This window comes from Anopheles arabiensis, chromosome 3 (assembly GCF_016920715.1).
Source record: "Anopheles arabiensis isolate DONGOLA chromosome 3, AaraD3, whole genome shotgun sequence".
Classification (NCBI taxonomy): domain Eukaryota; kingdom Metazoa; phylum Arthropoda; class Insecta; order Diptera; family Culicidae; genus Anopheles; species Anopheles arabiensis.
This window is the reverse complement of record NC_053518.1, coordinates 88,886,800-88,899,463: the sequence shown is the minus strand read 5'-3', so window position 1 is coordinate 88,899,463 and position 12,664 is coordinate 88,886,800. Positions and strand designations below refer to the sequence as shown.

The following is a 12,664-nucleotide window of genomic DNA, read 5'->3' as shown; positions in this document are numbered from 1 at the left end:
AATGTTCCTCCAATTTACCTTCTGAAACTATATTTTTATATTTTTTTTAAACACCCATTCAATCGCCCCTTCGTGGTGTCACTCACCAGTGCGGTGTAACGATGCGTTGTTTTTTTAAACGTACGATGCTACTCGTACGTAATTGTACTCGAGTACACCGTTACAACTGCATCGCTTTCGCCTCAACGAGCCCATTCAAACGTCCCTATCGTACGCTCGCAATCTTCCCCAAGGGGGATGGGGCACGAACCGCAGATTGAAACTGAACATCACCGCCTTGCTGTTTCGCTTGTTTGATTTTCTGCCTGATGCTGCTGCCACTGCTGCTGCAAGCCAGTGTCTTTGGCTACAAAATGGGGATGAGACCACCCGCACAGTATGGATGAATCCAGCTGGGGCGCAGCAAACGGCTCGTTTTAACCTCGATCGAATGGATGTGAAATAAAATATGTCAAATAAATCGAACACATTCACACTCGAGCGTAACGTCATCCACCCAAGGAAAGTGCTGGTGGGGTGGTAATGCTGGTAAATGGAGGGGAAGAAATAGAAACCAACACGAACAAAAAACGCTGTTGCCTACACACATATGCTTGGCTCGTCTTACACAGTGCCAGGACAGGTTGACAGGCTGTACGCACATGCACATACGAGCGGCAAGAACTCGGGTAATGAGATCGTTATATTTTATTTGCTCTGGGACGTCGTCTTCCTGCTCGCTGTTGGACGTACGCCACCGTGCGCCTCCCCTGCCCTTTCACAAACAGATTTCGCTTCTGCTACACGGTACCCATTGTGTAAACAGGGGTTTTATGTTGTTGATGTGTTTTTTTTTGTTTAGGCTGCTCTTATATGTTACTTCATACATTCGTTTTGTGCTTGGCTGCCGGTACCATTTGTTTTGCTCGGCACAGCAGCGCACCAGACGACCTGGTCGGAGGAGATGAGTGAGCTAAGTTAAAGCAACCCCTCTAGGAATTATGATAATTTTTCATTATCCTTCGCATAGCGATGATGCGATGCAATTTGCGAATAAAAAGATCGAGTGGATTATTTGAGCCTTTTTTTTTTGTTCTTTAGATTTTTCTTTGTTTGGTAGGTGGTGGAAGCCAATAAGCTGAAGGGATCAATCTAATTCTTCAAATTGATTGTGCGTGGCAGAATGATGAAAAGGCCATCATGCTGTGAAAGGAGAAAAAGCGTGAAGAAGAAATTATATAGAATTCAGGAGGCGAGAGCGAAATTGGGAAAGGGGGAGGTTGAAGTCAAACAGATGATAGTGAGAGTTAAAGGATTCATCAGTTCAGATCCAGGGATCGTTTTGAGTGAAGACAGAACGGCGGAAAAGGATGAAAATTGGATGCCTAGCCCGGAGGCGACGAGAAGGAACGCAAAGGGGAACAGGCGAGACAAGGGAGGGAACATCAAAATCGGAGGAAAGAAGACCGGCTATGACAAAGGCCTGAGCGTGCAAGTGTTGAGTCCTAATGTAAACCAGACCTAATAGTCGGCAATGAGCTGAGTAAGAAGGCATTGGGCTATCGTAGCCATGGAGAAACCTGCGCACTACAATTCGAATACATTTCTTCTGGACACTTTCGAGTTTCTGCCGGGCTATCAGATGGTGTCCAGACTGCGCATGCATAATTCAAGACTACGTTTAGAAGCGTGCGCGATCAAAGAACGACAACCCGTGGCGCAGTTTGTGGACTTCGTATATGCCTATTGCGGCATCTACAACGTCTTGGCACTATTATACAGCAGTCAGAGCAACGAAAAAAAGCCAACGACCCCAAGCGGCTTGAGGTTCCAAAGGATTGAATCCTTTGAGCAACTCCAAAGGATGTTGAAAATGAAGACCGAGCGAAAAGACTCTATATCGCTGCGTTCGCTTGGATCCAAGAGGTCGATCGAACTGGCCAAACAGTGAAACCGGTCCAACATCTCCCAGCTGCGCCCCAACGAATGTTTTTAGACCAACATGATGCAAATGCTCTACTCCAACAACTTTATCGCGGACGCTGAGGAGGATTTGGTAAAAATTGAAGGTAGATCTTAAAGCATGTCTACAAGCATGTCTTTGTTCATGGTGTTGAATGGACGTTCATGGTAAGAAATTATCTCAATTGGCTTATTTTTAAATAAGCTTAGATTCAATTAGTCATATCCTAAGGTATTTGTTAATCCAGATAAAACGGCTTTGAATGTTTATGGATTTGGATCTAGCGTTTCATGGCGATTAAAGGCTTGATTTTTATTTAATAAACTCGCATTGAAGTAACACCGCCAAAGTCAAATCCACACTACAAAACACCCTCTAATCCAAAGCATACTTCTTCAATTGAATCTTAATGGTATCTCACTCTGCATTCAACCACGCACAGCAAGCAGACGAGTGGATTTGATTTCCATTTGGCCTTCACGCTTCCATTCCCTCTACACACTTAAGCATCAAGCGTTCCTCATGCATTATCCAAAGTCTCACTGCCATTGACAGCTTTTACACGAAGCGAAGAGCGTACAACGTTTTTAAGCATGCTGGTTCAAGAGTTTGAGAGTCACCTGTGAAAAACTCCTACGCCGTAATGATTGCTTTCCCGTGTATGCTCGTGCCTGGTGCTCGGAAAAATGCTGCCAAGATCATCGACGAATAACAGTCGCGCCCGTAGTGGAAAGCAAAAAAAAAAACGTGTAAAACGTTATGAATTTTAATTTTTTGCACATCGGGAAGCATTTACCATTTGCCGTGATCGTGCTGCAAATCGAAGAGGGAATCGGATTGGAAACGAGAAAAACGGGTGGACTTTTTTTTCCTCTTTTTGTGGGTCACTATTTTCCTCATGACATTTCGACAAGAGTTCCGTTCCGTACTTTTACCAAACAATCGAACGCAAATGCAGCATCGCAGGCATCGCATTTTAATGATGTGAGCGTTAGTGCAGGCGATGATTGCGATTGAAAATTCGAGCACGAATGTTCCGTGGCGATAATGTGGCGATGGTTGGCTGGGTGTTGACATTGTGCCTCACTTTTAAAGCCCGCAGCACAAGCGCTTACTCCAGGGAGCTGGGGCTCTCCATTGTTTAACATACGCACAGCAGAAAAACCACTTGACCAGAACGGGCTGGACCCCCGGAAGTGGGCTGTTGGATGGTGTTAATTTAGTGAAGCTTTGTGTTGACTCTCGCACCGGGGCTAATGTTAACCACAAACATGAGCCGGTGTATTTGTTTTTGGTATGTTTGAGTAGTCTCTTCTTCGTTTTTATGCGCTTTAGCTGATTATTTTGTTTCAAAAACATATCGCGAGTTCAACAAAATCCGTCGCTGTGTGTGTGTGTGTTTTTATGTTACTTTACTCGAACACGCACCCAACGTCACCGTGGTTAGGGTTCATTAGGGTGCAACACATGTTGGTGGTTAACACACACACACACACACACAGTTGCGTATGCTAATGGCTAGAGCCCGAGACCCTCACCACTTACTCACTCATAACTTGGCCCAGACACTTCAACAAATGATTTGCAAACATGACAAATGCTTCAGCCAGAAGTGCCAACACAACTCCCCTTGGAGCTTCACTCCGCCGTCCATTCATAACGTTCATTATGATGAGAAACAACCCCGTCCAAATAGGTAGGGTAGGTTAGGGGGAACAACAAATCGGCGTCGAAAAATCAACACTGTCTAAACTTTGTGCAAACTAATTTTCAGCGCAGCCAACCAAAGCAACGAGGGGTTTTTTTGCGCCCCGTGCGCCTGCAGCGAGGAAAGTAACCCCTGATGGTAGCAGCAACTTCCCGCCCTCACCTGGAATGCGCTTCCAATAACTCAATTTCGGGCTCCGTTTTGCTGGTAGTTGCTGGTGTGTTGATGGAAAACAACATCGAACAGCGGGCCGTCATCGGTGAGCGTGATGCCGCTGCCTTATCGTGCGCCGGCTCGATCGTACATTGTTCTTGTGGAAAAAACATTTTCTTTTCCTGTCGGTGCATGTCGGCACTGCTGTGGCTAGTGCTTTGTTCAGTGGCATATCTGTTTCCCTCACTTTCTCTCTCTTTCTCTCTCTGTCTCTCTTTCTCTGTCTCTTTCTCTCTCTGCGATGGAAAACTTCTCTTTACAAACTTGTCAAGCGGCTAAAGTCAATTTTACGTGATATGTCACCACGGTTGCTGGTACAATGGGGAGTGAACACATTTTCCTGGTTAGTTTTCCTAGTTTTTAACTAGTTAAATTGGAAAAAGTGAAATGCTTCGTAAAGTGAAACATACTTCCGTAACAAAATTCTGCTTGAAGTTGCGTAATTGGATAAAGTACTTTAAGCAAGGAATGTTAACCATTTAAATAAGTTAATAACGAATACGATATTGCCACAACTGTCAAGCGTTCACTGATTCAAATGCATGATATCTTATTTTAAAACAGATATTTCTTTAATAACCGTAAATACCGTAATAAGAAAACATATAACTTTTCGTGAAATATATATTCATTAGTTTCCTTTTGTTCAACTTAAATTAAATTCTATTTTTTGTAATTTTAGACACAACGGTTCGTAAAAAAGGAAATATTGAGTGAATGCATGATACTCAATAAGCCAAGGATTTTTTTTTCTGTTCGGGCATAATCGTAATGTCAGGGAAAGTTGCTATACAATCACATTCACATCACTATACGATAGTGTTCGGACGGTTTGTGAGCAAAACTTTGACAACCTTTGCCGTAGTTGGAGGGAGTTGAATTAGTTGCTCATGTCTATAAATTTACCAATTCGACTAAGTGGCCTTCGGGCTCAATCATCCTCTATTTATATGATTATAATCATAAATCTTCTTTTCTATTCGTTCAACCTATTCACCACATCTTTCCTGAGTTGAATTATTTTAACATTATTAGGTATTACGATGTAAAGACATGTTCAGATAGAATTCGGTATCCTAGTTATATTTTTAATAGAGTCATTTAACACTCTAATTTAAACGATTCCATTAGTCGTTCTATTTGACATAACGTCCTACGCGAACATGCCGGTGCCGATTGCTACGAATATCAAATGCTTGTTGTCATAACTTTAAAGGCGCCCTGAATGCCCGAACGCTTCTTAATTTGATGCCTCCTCAAGATCTGGCTTCTTTAGCGGTGGCCAACCCGCGCAAATCCTACGCTTCGGGGCCTCGCTACGTCATAATACCAACAAAATGTAAATCCATTATTCACTACAGTATCATTAAAACGTTGTAAACAATACTAGTAGTTTGCAGCCCAGTTATCAAAAGATTATGTAATATAGAAAACATAATGTTTTTGATGTTTATTCTTATTTAAATTTTCCTTCTATATGATCACGTCATACAGCAACTTGGTTATCAACCAACATCAGACGCCATCACGACACGCTGGATTCGCCAAACACTGACGGAAGTGCTACTTGAGCCGAAAGTAGTCTTGCAAAATCCGTCAGTGAATTGGCGGCTACTCTGGCGCAATATTCATCGTTCCTGTCTATCGTCCCTTCAACGCAGCACGCTCTTCTTGCTGGTAAACGGCAAGATCAGCCATGGAGAGCTGCTGCATCGAATGAACCGCGTCCCATCTCCGTCATGTTCGTTTTGTCCTGCAATAGACACCCTGGAACACAAATTCGCTGGCTGCAAAAGAGTTGCTGATGCTTGGCAGATTCTGCACCAGCGAATTAGCGTTGTAATTTCAAGGGTGTCCGTCTTCGTCAACGTTATTGTTCGGTTTGTTGCGTTTGCCTGTACTAAATGGCATTAGTGCAGGTAAACGAAACCATATCCTAAGTTTGTTTGCGAACTACGTCATCCACATCATTGGAAACAATGACGCTGTGATTGACATAGAAGTTCTGCGTTGTTCTTTGTAAATATTAATGTTAATTAGAACCTAAGCACGTTTTCAATAAAACATTTTATAAAAAAATAAATAAATAGTAATACATACCAATTCAGGAATTAGTTCAAATTGAAATATTCCTTTAAAGTTTTAATATTCCTACTATCCCAATAGCAAAATTCTGCATACTCAAAAACACTCTCACGCACTTAACTTCGGACGAAAAGGGTTTTAATTATCAAAATTTTATAGTTATTGATTGTAAGCCTTCTTGGACATAATTTCAAACAGGCGTAATGCATTGTGCTATGTCTAAAATACAAGCTACATCAACAAAAATGTATGTAAATTTTATATTTTTAGTGTTGAACTGTATTCAATGATATTTATTATCCTTTATCAATTGATCAAAACTGATTCTATTATTCGTAACAGGATTCATGAAAAACAAACGATTGGCGTGGTTACATATAATTATCATATCACACCACAAGCACATTCAGCGTATAACAATTAATCACCACTATTACAGCCAAACCTTATTGATCATTTAGTTTATCGACCGTAAGCTCTCGTTCAGCGGAAAATCAATTGTTTCTATTTCCATACACAGTGTCACATTGCACCGCGTTAGGGCTTGATTTATTATCGCCACGGAAACAAAACATTCAACACGCTCCCATCTTTCTGTTGGCTTTGTTTTTTTTAATTCAATAAGCACCTTCCAGCCTATTAAATGCTCGCTCAATTGTACCAAGCAATTACTACGCAATAAATATGACAGGTTAAGTAGCGGCTAACAATGGAAAAGTTAACAGTAGAGCGCTGTGTGAGAGATAGAGAGTCAGCCAGTTTAATTTATAGTACGCACATAATGATGCTAGATCCCTATTTTTAAAACATTCCCCCATTCCCACGGATATCGTTTGTTTCGTCGCTGTTGGTCGCTAAAAAACAAAATGGTAAAAAACATTCTATCCCCCCAGGTTCAAAGCTAGTTATCCCCCACAAAGCCCTCTCGAAGAGTTTTGCGAACTTGTTGGGGAAATTTATTTCGCTTTTTCAATTATACCGATTGCACACCGCTCCGATTCGTACCAGCGCAAGTCTCATTCAAGTGGAAAACTGTCCCCAAGTCCCACTGCCTTCCAAACCAAACCCAACAGCAACGCTTACTGCAGGCAAAAGTTTATTTACATTTCCTTATAAAAAAAAAACGACTGATTTCTGAACCATAGACCAGGGTCCTGCCGAGGAACGTGGATGGAAGGTCCTCTGCAGCGGCGATGATCTAGCTCACCCATTCCAAACCACTTCCATTAGTGGTCGATTTTTAGCATCTTTCCTTGGCAACCGACGGACCGAAAACCACCAAACGAAATCATCAGCACAACCGGCGAGCACAATCACCCGAAATCAAATGCATCCATTACACTGTCCCGGGGCATGAAACGGGGAGTGGAGTAAAATATTTCTTGCCTCATTGATAACCGAAAAACTTTCTCCTTTAGCACCGGCCGGGGACTTTGCTTTGCCGCTGAAAATCGATTCGAGCTCGAACTCGGCGTAATAAACGAACCGCCGAATGAAAGCACCCACAAGCAAAACAAAACAAAAAAACAGAAAAGGAACTTCTCTGCGCCATTGAGGCGTTGGGTAATCACATCACCAACAATTCAACCCAGCTGGGAATGGGTGGGCAGTGCTGTGGAGCACAAAAGTTCCGCACAAAAATTGCACAATACCGTCCCATTATTCCCTTGCAAGAGGTAAAACTTTCGGGCCCCGCATTGTTTGTGGCACAAAACTACCGCCCGGGATGTTCGGTACGTACAGAACCGTCCGTGCACTCGGTGGATCATCATGTCGAAGTGGATTAATAAGCGCAAGGTGTCCATCCTGAACCTGGCCCCACCGTCCAAACCGGGCCCAGCGCTGCAAGCGACCCCGGTCGGCGAGCAGGAGTTCGAGCAGCTGTTCCATTTCGCGTTCAAGTGCTTTCGACTGTTTGCCCTGACGCCGGGCCTGATGGACAGGCAGAAGGATCGGTACCGGGTGCGCAACACGCGCTGGATGATGCTGATCGTGCTGCTGCTGGTGGTCGTCGCCTGGATCGCGCTGTTCGAGACGTTCTTCATCGAGCGCCGGACGGCCCTGATCACCGGCATTGCCAACCACATCCAGTTCCTGATGAACACGATCGCACTGACGGTGGCCTGGGTCGTGCCGCAGCTGAAGGCGGACGAGCTCGGCTCGATACTGGACGGCTTTTTGCTGATCGATCGCGAGCTGAGCAGCTACAACGTGCACGAGGTGGCGGGCTACAAGCGCGTGTCGTTTCTGCTCCGGTACGGTGTGGTGCTGCTGGCCCTAATGTCGCTCACCGTCTACGATGGGTTTGTGTCGTTCGTGCAGCTCACTACGGTTGAGGTTTGGTACTGGCTGTCCCACCAGCTGCCGTTCATCATCTACGCGATGGCATTTCTGCACGCGTACGTGCTGATCTACTGGCTGCATGCGCGGTTCCGCCGGCTAAACACGCTGGTCGAGCAGTACTACCGGCAGGGGCACATCTTTGCACCGGCGCGTCAAACGATCATCAGCTTCGCGACGATGGTAAAGCTGGACGAGGAGTCGGCTGTCGGTGAGGAACTGCACTCCGTGGGGCGGCGTGAAATATCGGACGACCTGCAGGTTCTGGCGATCGTTTCGCGCACGATCGATCTCGGGCAGAAGATTGAGTCGTACTTTGGCCCACTCTTCCTGACCGTCTACACCGCACTGTTCTCGGTCACGACGATCCAATCGTACTACTGCTATCTGCATCTTACGGCCAAGGGTGATCAAGGCCTGTCGATTGAAACGCTCGTCCTGTCGGGTGGAATCATTCTGTACAATGTGATCGCGATCGTCGCCCTGCCGTACATCTGCGAGCAGGTGGAGAGCGAATCGAAGCTGCTGATGTCCTACCTGTCGAAGCTTTCCATGAAGCACAGCCAGGTGGCGCAACACTCGTCGATTTGGTTCCCGAACCTGATCTCGAGCGTTCGCTTCTCGGCGTTTGGTTTCTTTACTATCAACTACAACATGCTCTCGGGGGTTTGTAGATGACAGAGCGGAGATAGTTTAAAGTTTATTGTTTTTTAATACTTCTATTTTTTTGGTAGCTCGTTGCCGGCATGGTTACGTACCTGATCATCTTCATCCAGTTCAACTCGATGGTACCGGCCAGTAAGGATGACACGCACCACACTCGCAAGCAGCACATAACCGAGGAGAGATTCTAGATCCGAAGCACACAAAACCCACCATACAAAAGGCTAACGATGCACCTATGGCCCCGTCTTTTCACCTTTGTCGTAAACTTTCGCACGACTTCGCACAGCACTCAAGCTAGCAATAAATCAATAAGCATTCTTTTGATATTCACCCTGCACGCTCGTATCTTCATTTCACCCACACGGGGCTTTTGTCTCGCACCTTTATCAAGCATATCCGAAAGAAACCGTGCACTTCCTGCATCCTGAGCAGCTTCCCGTTCCCGATGCACAACGGTTGCATTGAAGTCCAATTGGTATTGGTCTTTGTCTTACAGTGCCCTTTGATGGTGATGAGAGTGGCTTGGGAACCGTTTCGTGCTTTTTTGTACCGAACTAAAGAATAGCCGTACGTCTCGAAGCCAATGGACCAACAATGGGCCACCACTGCTCATGCACTACTCATGCTCACACCCAACGCATTCTTACCTGTTCCCGGAATGCTAAAGAATACCGAAGAATGCTTCCACACAAAAACAGTCACAAGCATTGGCTCATTGAACGAAGTGTGCAGCACTTCGATCGAGGACCCTTCTTTCTTATTGGCTATTTTTGCACAGTGAAACCCAAAATCTCACACCGTCGTACGACCGTCCAGGGTGGCAGAACGCTTCCGTGAAGCATGTATTTACGGTTTCCGGCGACGGGGCGTACGCTTCCACCGTTTGTTTGAGCTCCCTTTCTTTCATCGATCCCAAACCCAACCCAAAACTCGAACGGAAATGAAGTGCGCTCGGCATTGTGAACGTTGTGAAGCCGAATCAATACACTTATCCCTATTGTGTCGCGGGCACTAAACTGCATCGAGCGCACTCAGCTGTGGCAGGAAAAAATGTTTTTTGTATTGTTGTGGGGGTTTTGAAATGTAAAACAAAATGAAAAATGGAGCTAGCATAATGAACGAAATCCTCAGATGCTAGGGATTCACCAAGCGAAAGCAGTCACAGCCAGTAGTGCGCGGTATGTCTTACTCCACTCAACACGATAGGGAGCGATGTAGCAGCATGTTCTGTTAACATCGCAACAATTAAAACGGAATGAAGTGCTTCCACCGTCCAGCGAACGCTATCAGCACAGGAAACGGATCCATCGCGGAGACTAGGGTCGAAATGATGGAAGGGAATCTAATTCCTTTTCCATTTTAGCGCTACCATCTTCTTCGTGTCGCTCCTTCTTTCCATCCAGCAAAGTGTTTAGAGAGAGGGCGAAATTTGTGCCAGTAATTAAAAACCTCATTTCCCGCTGCCGTTTCGTGCCACTTCGCCCGGAACAGAACGGTGAATGTTTTTTTTCTATTTATATCAACTACCTCCTGCAAGCCACCTTCACGAGTGGATTATTTTCTGCAATTTTCTTTGCCCACCCTAGCCAACCCGATCGGTACGATTTGGAGTTTTAATCCATCCGTGGGCGCACGCCTTTCCGAAGCGTCCCAAGTGCAGTGGAAATGAGCCCAATGCATGCACTTTTCGCCTCACTTTCAAATGAATTGCAATCGGTTGAATGAAAATTAGTGGAACTTTGCTAACGAAACACGGAGCTTTTTTTCTTTCTGCGACGCAATTTTGCGCTTCATCGGTGGCATAACATTCCCCCAAATCAACTAGCAAGTCCTTGACAACCTTCACATAGCTAACCATCAGTCAAGTGCTTCCTGACACCCCCTCATTCCTTTGGACGCTTTCCCATCACCCATCAGAAGCACGAGAGCGGAAGGAAACCAAATTAAAATTTATATTATAAACAACAAACGGAAATATTTAAACTTTTTCCCCGTTTTCGGCCACAGCAATGCGCGAAGCGAAGCCCCGTTCGTTGCCTGCAGGACTGCGGCAGGGTTAGAGCAGAAGGTGTTAAATCCCGTGCTAAGGGTGGATGAAGAACGAACGAAAAAACAAAAAAAACTCCCGCGCGCCACTTTAACATTCTTTTGACCCGGTTTTGTTGTGCTGTTTTGCTTTCTACCTCTTTCGCGCTGGCGTAAGGGAACGGAAGCCGGGCACATCGATGGTAACTTTTTCTCATTAAAAACATTATTAAAGTTAGATCGTTTCGTGCGCGAATTTTGTGTCCGATTCTGTTTACCTTGTATTTTTATGCGCTCGATGGAGGAAGCGAAGCAGCAGTTGTCGCACACTTGTTATGAAAACGGTGTCCTGATTTTGTAAAGGAGCAGGGAAAATGAGGGAAAATGAATAGTGCAAATGCGGGAATATTTTAACATTACAGTGAGTTTGTTGAAACAAAATGAATTTTATGGAAATGTTAAGCCAAATCTTTCTTCTTCGTTCAGTCAAACCACTTTGTGGCATCAACAATCGTTTAAAAGCAATTTACAGTAAAAAGGAGTAAAACAAGGGGAAAAGCCGGTCAAATTGAGCATGCGGAACAAAATGGACACCCTATATTTGAGTTTTATCTCACAGGAGGGATACATTCCAATGCTCAAAGTGTATTTAGCGAAGGGTTTTACAGTCGTTGTCACTAAATTTTGGATTTGACTTACCTATCTTTGTTTTAAAAGCCAACGTTAGAGCCACAGTGAATTGATAATTAATTGAAATAATGATTAGCGAGAAATCACAAGGAAAAGTATTTAATTGATTAATTCTGTATGTTTTATATTCTAAATAGTTGGAAAATTTAATATCCTTACTTTTGGTGAACTATAAGCCATATTTTGATAAATATTAAATGAATAATAGCAAAAAAAGCCGAAAATTTCAAGTTCGCTTTCTCGCAAGGTCTAAGGCAACCCTAAGGCATTTTTTTTAGGGCGTATCACAATTTTTGCCTCAAATGCATAGTATTTTTTTTATTATTTTTGAACAATTTTCCATGGTGCGCATTATTATTAACTTTAAGGCATCAATTTTCGACAGTAAGTCAATCGTTTTTTTTTTACAAATTTTGAGTACCGACAGTTAACACCATTAAAAGCACTTGGGATGGATTTTCAATTAATTGGGAATTTATGATTTATTATTTATTTCACAAAAATCATCATCAAAATCAAATTACATGGTTTTTGGTAGTGTTTTTATAATGTTAAACTTACTTACTTACTTATTCGGCGTTACAACCGATTTGCGGTCTTGGTCTGCCTCAGGAATGTCCGACACCGCTCACGGTCTTGCGCCTTCGTCTGCCAGTTTGTAATTCCGGTCTTAATGGCGGACGAATCCGGTCTTGCCATCTCAGTTTGGGCCTACCATGCTTCCTCGATCCTTGTCCGTTTCCATGCGTACAATATGGCCAGCCCACCGGATTTAGGCAAAAGAACTCCGCAGGAGTCAAAGCCTCTCTAAACTATACTAACAACAACAGCCCACCGGAGCCTAGCGAGCTTGATACGCTGCACGACAGCTAAAGTCGCCGTACATGTCGTATAGCTCGTCATTACAGTGGCTTCTCCATTTTCCTTCCACACATGCGGGGTCAAGTATCCTTCTGAGAATCTTCCTCTCGAATGTGACTGACAGGGTTTAGTCA

At 44.2% G+C, this 12,664-nt stretch overlaps 1 protein-coding gene across 1 annotated transcript; it reads left to right on the top strand.

The window, feature by feature from the left end:
• The first annotated feature begins 7,718 nt into the window (after nucleotides 1-7,718).
• Nucleotides 7,719-9,142, top strand: LOC120901228 (gustatory receptor 68a-like). Its single transcript, XM_040308931.1, has 2 exons — nucleotides 7,719-8,954; nucleotides 9,023-9,142. The coding sequence occupies exons 1-2, from the start codon at nucleotides 7,719-7,721 to the stop codon at nucleotides 9,140-9,142; spliced, it is 1,356 nt and encodes a 451-aa protein (XP_040164865.1).
• Nucleotides 9,143-12,664: the final 3,522 nt, after the last annotated feature.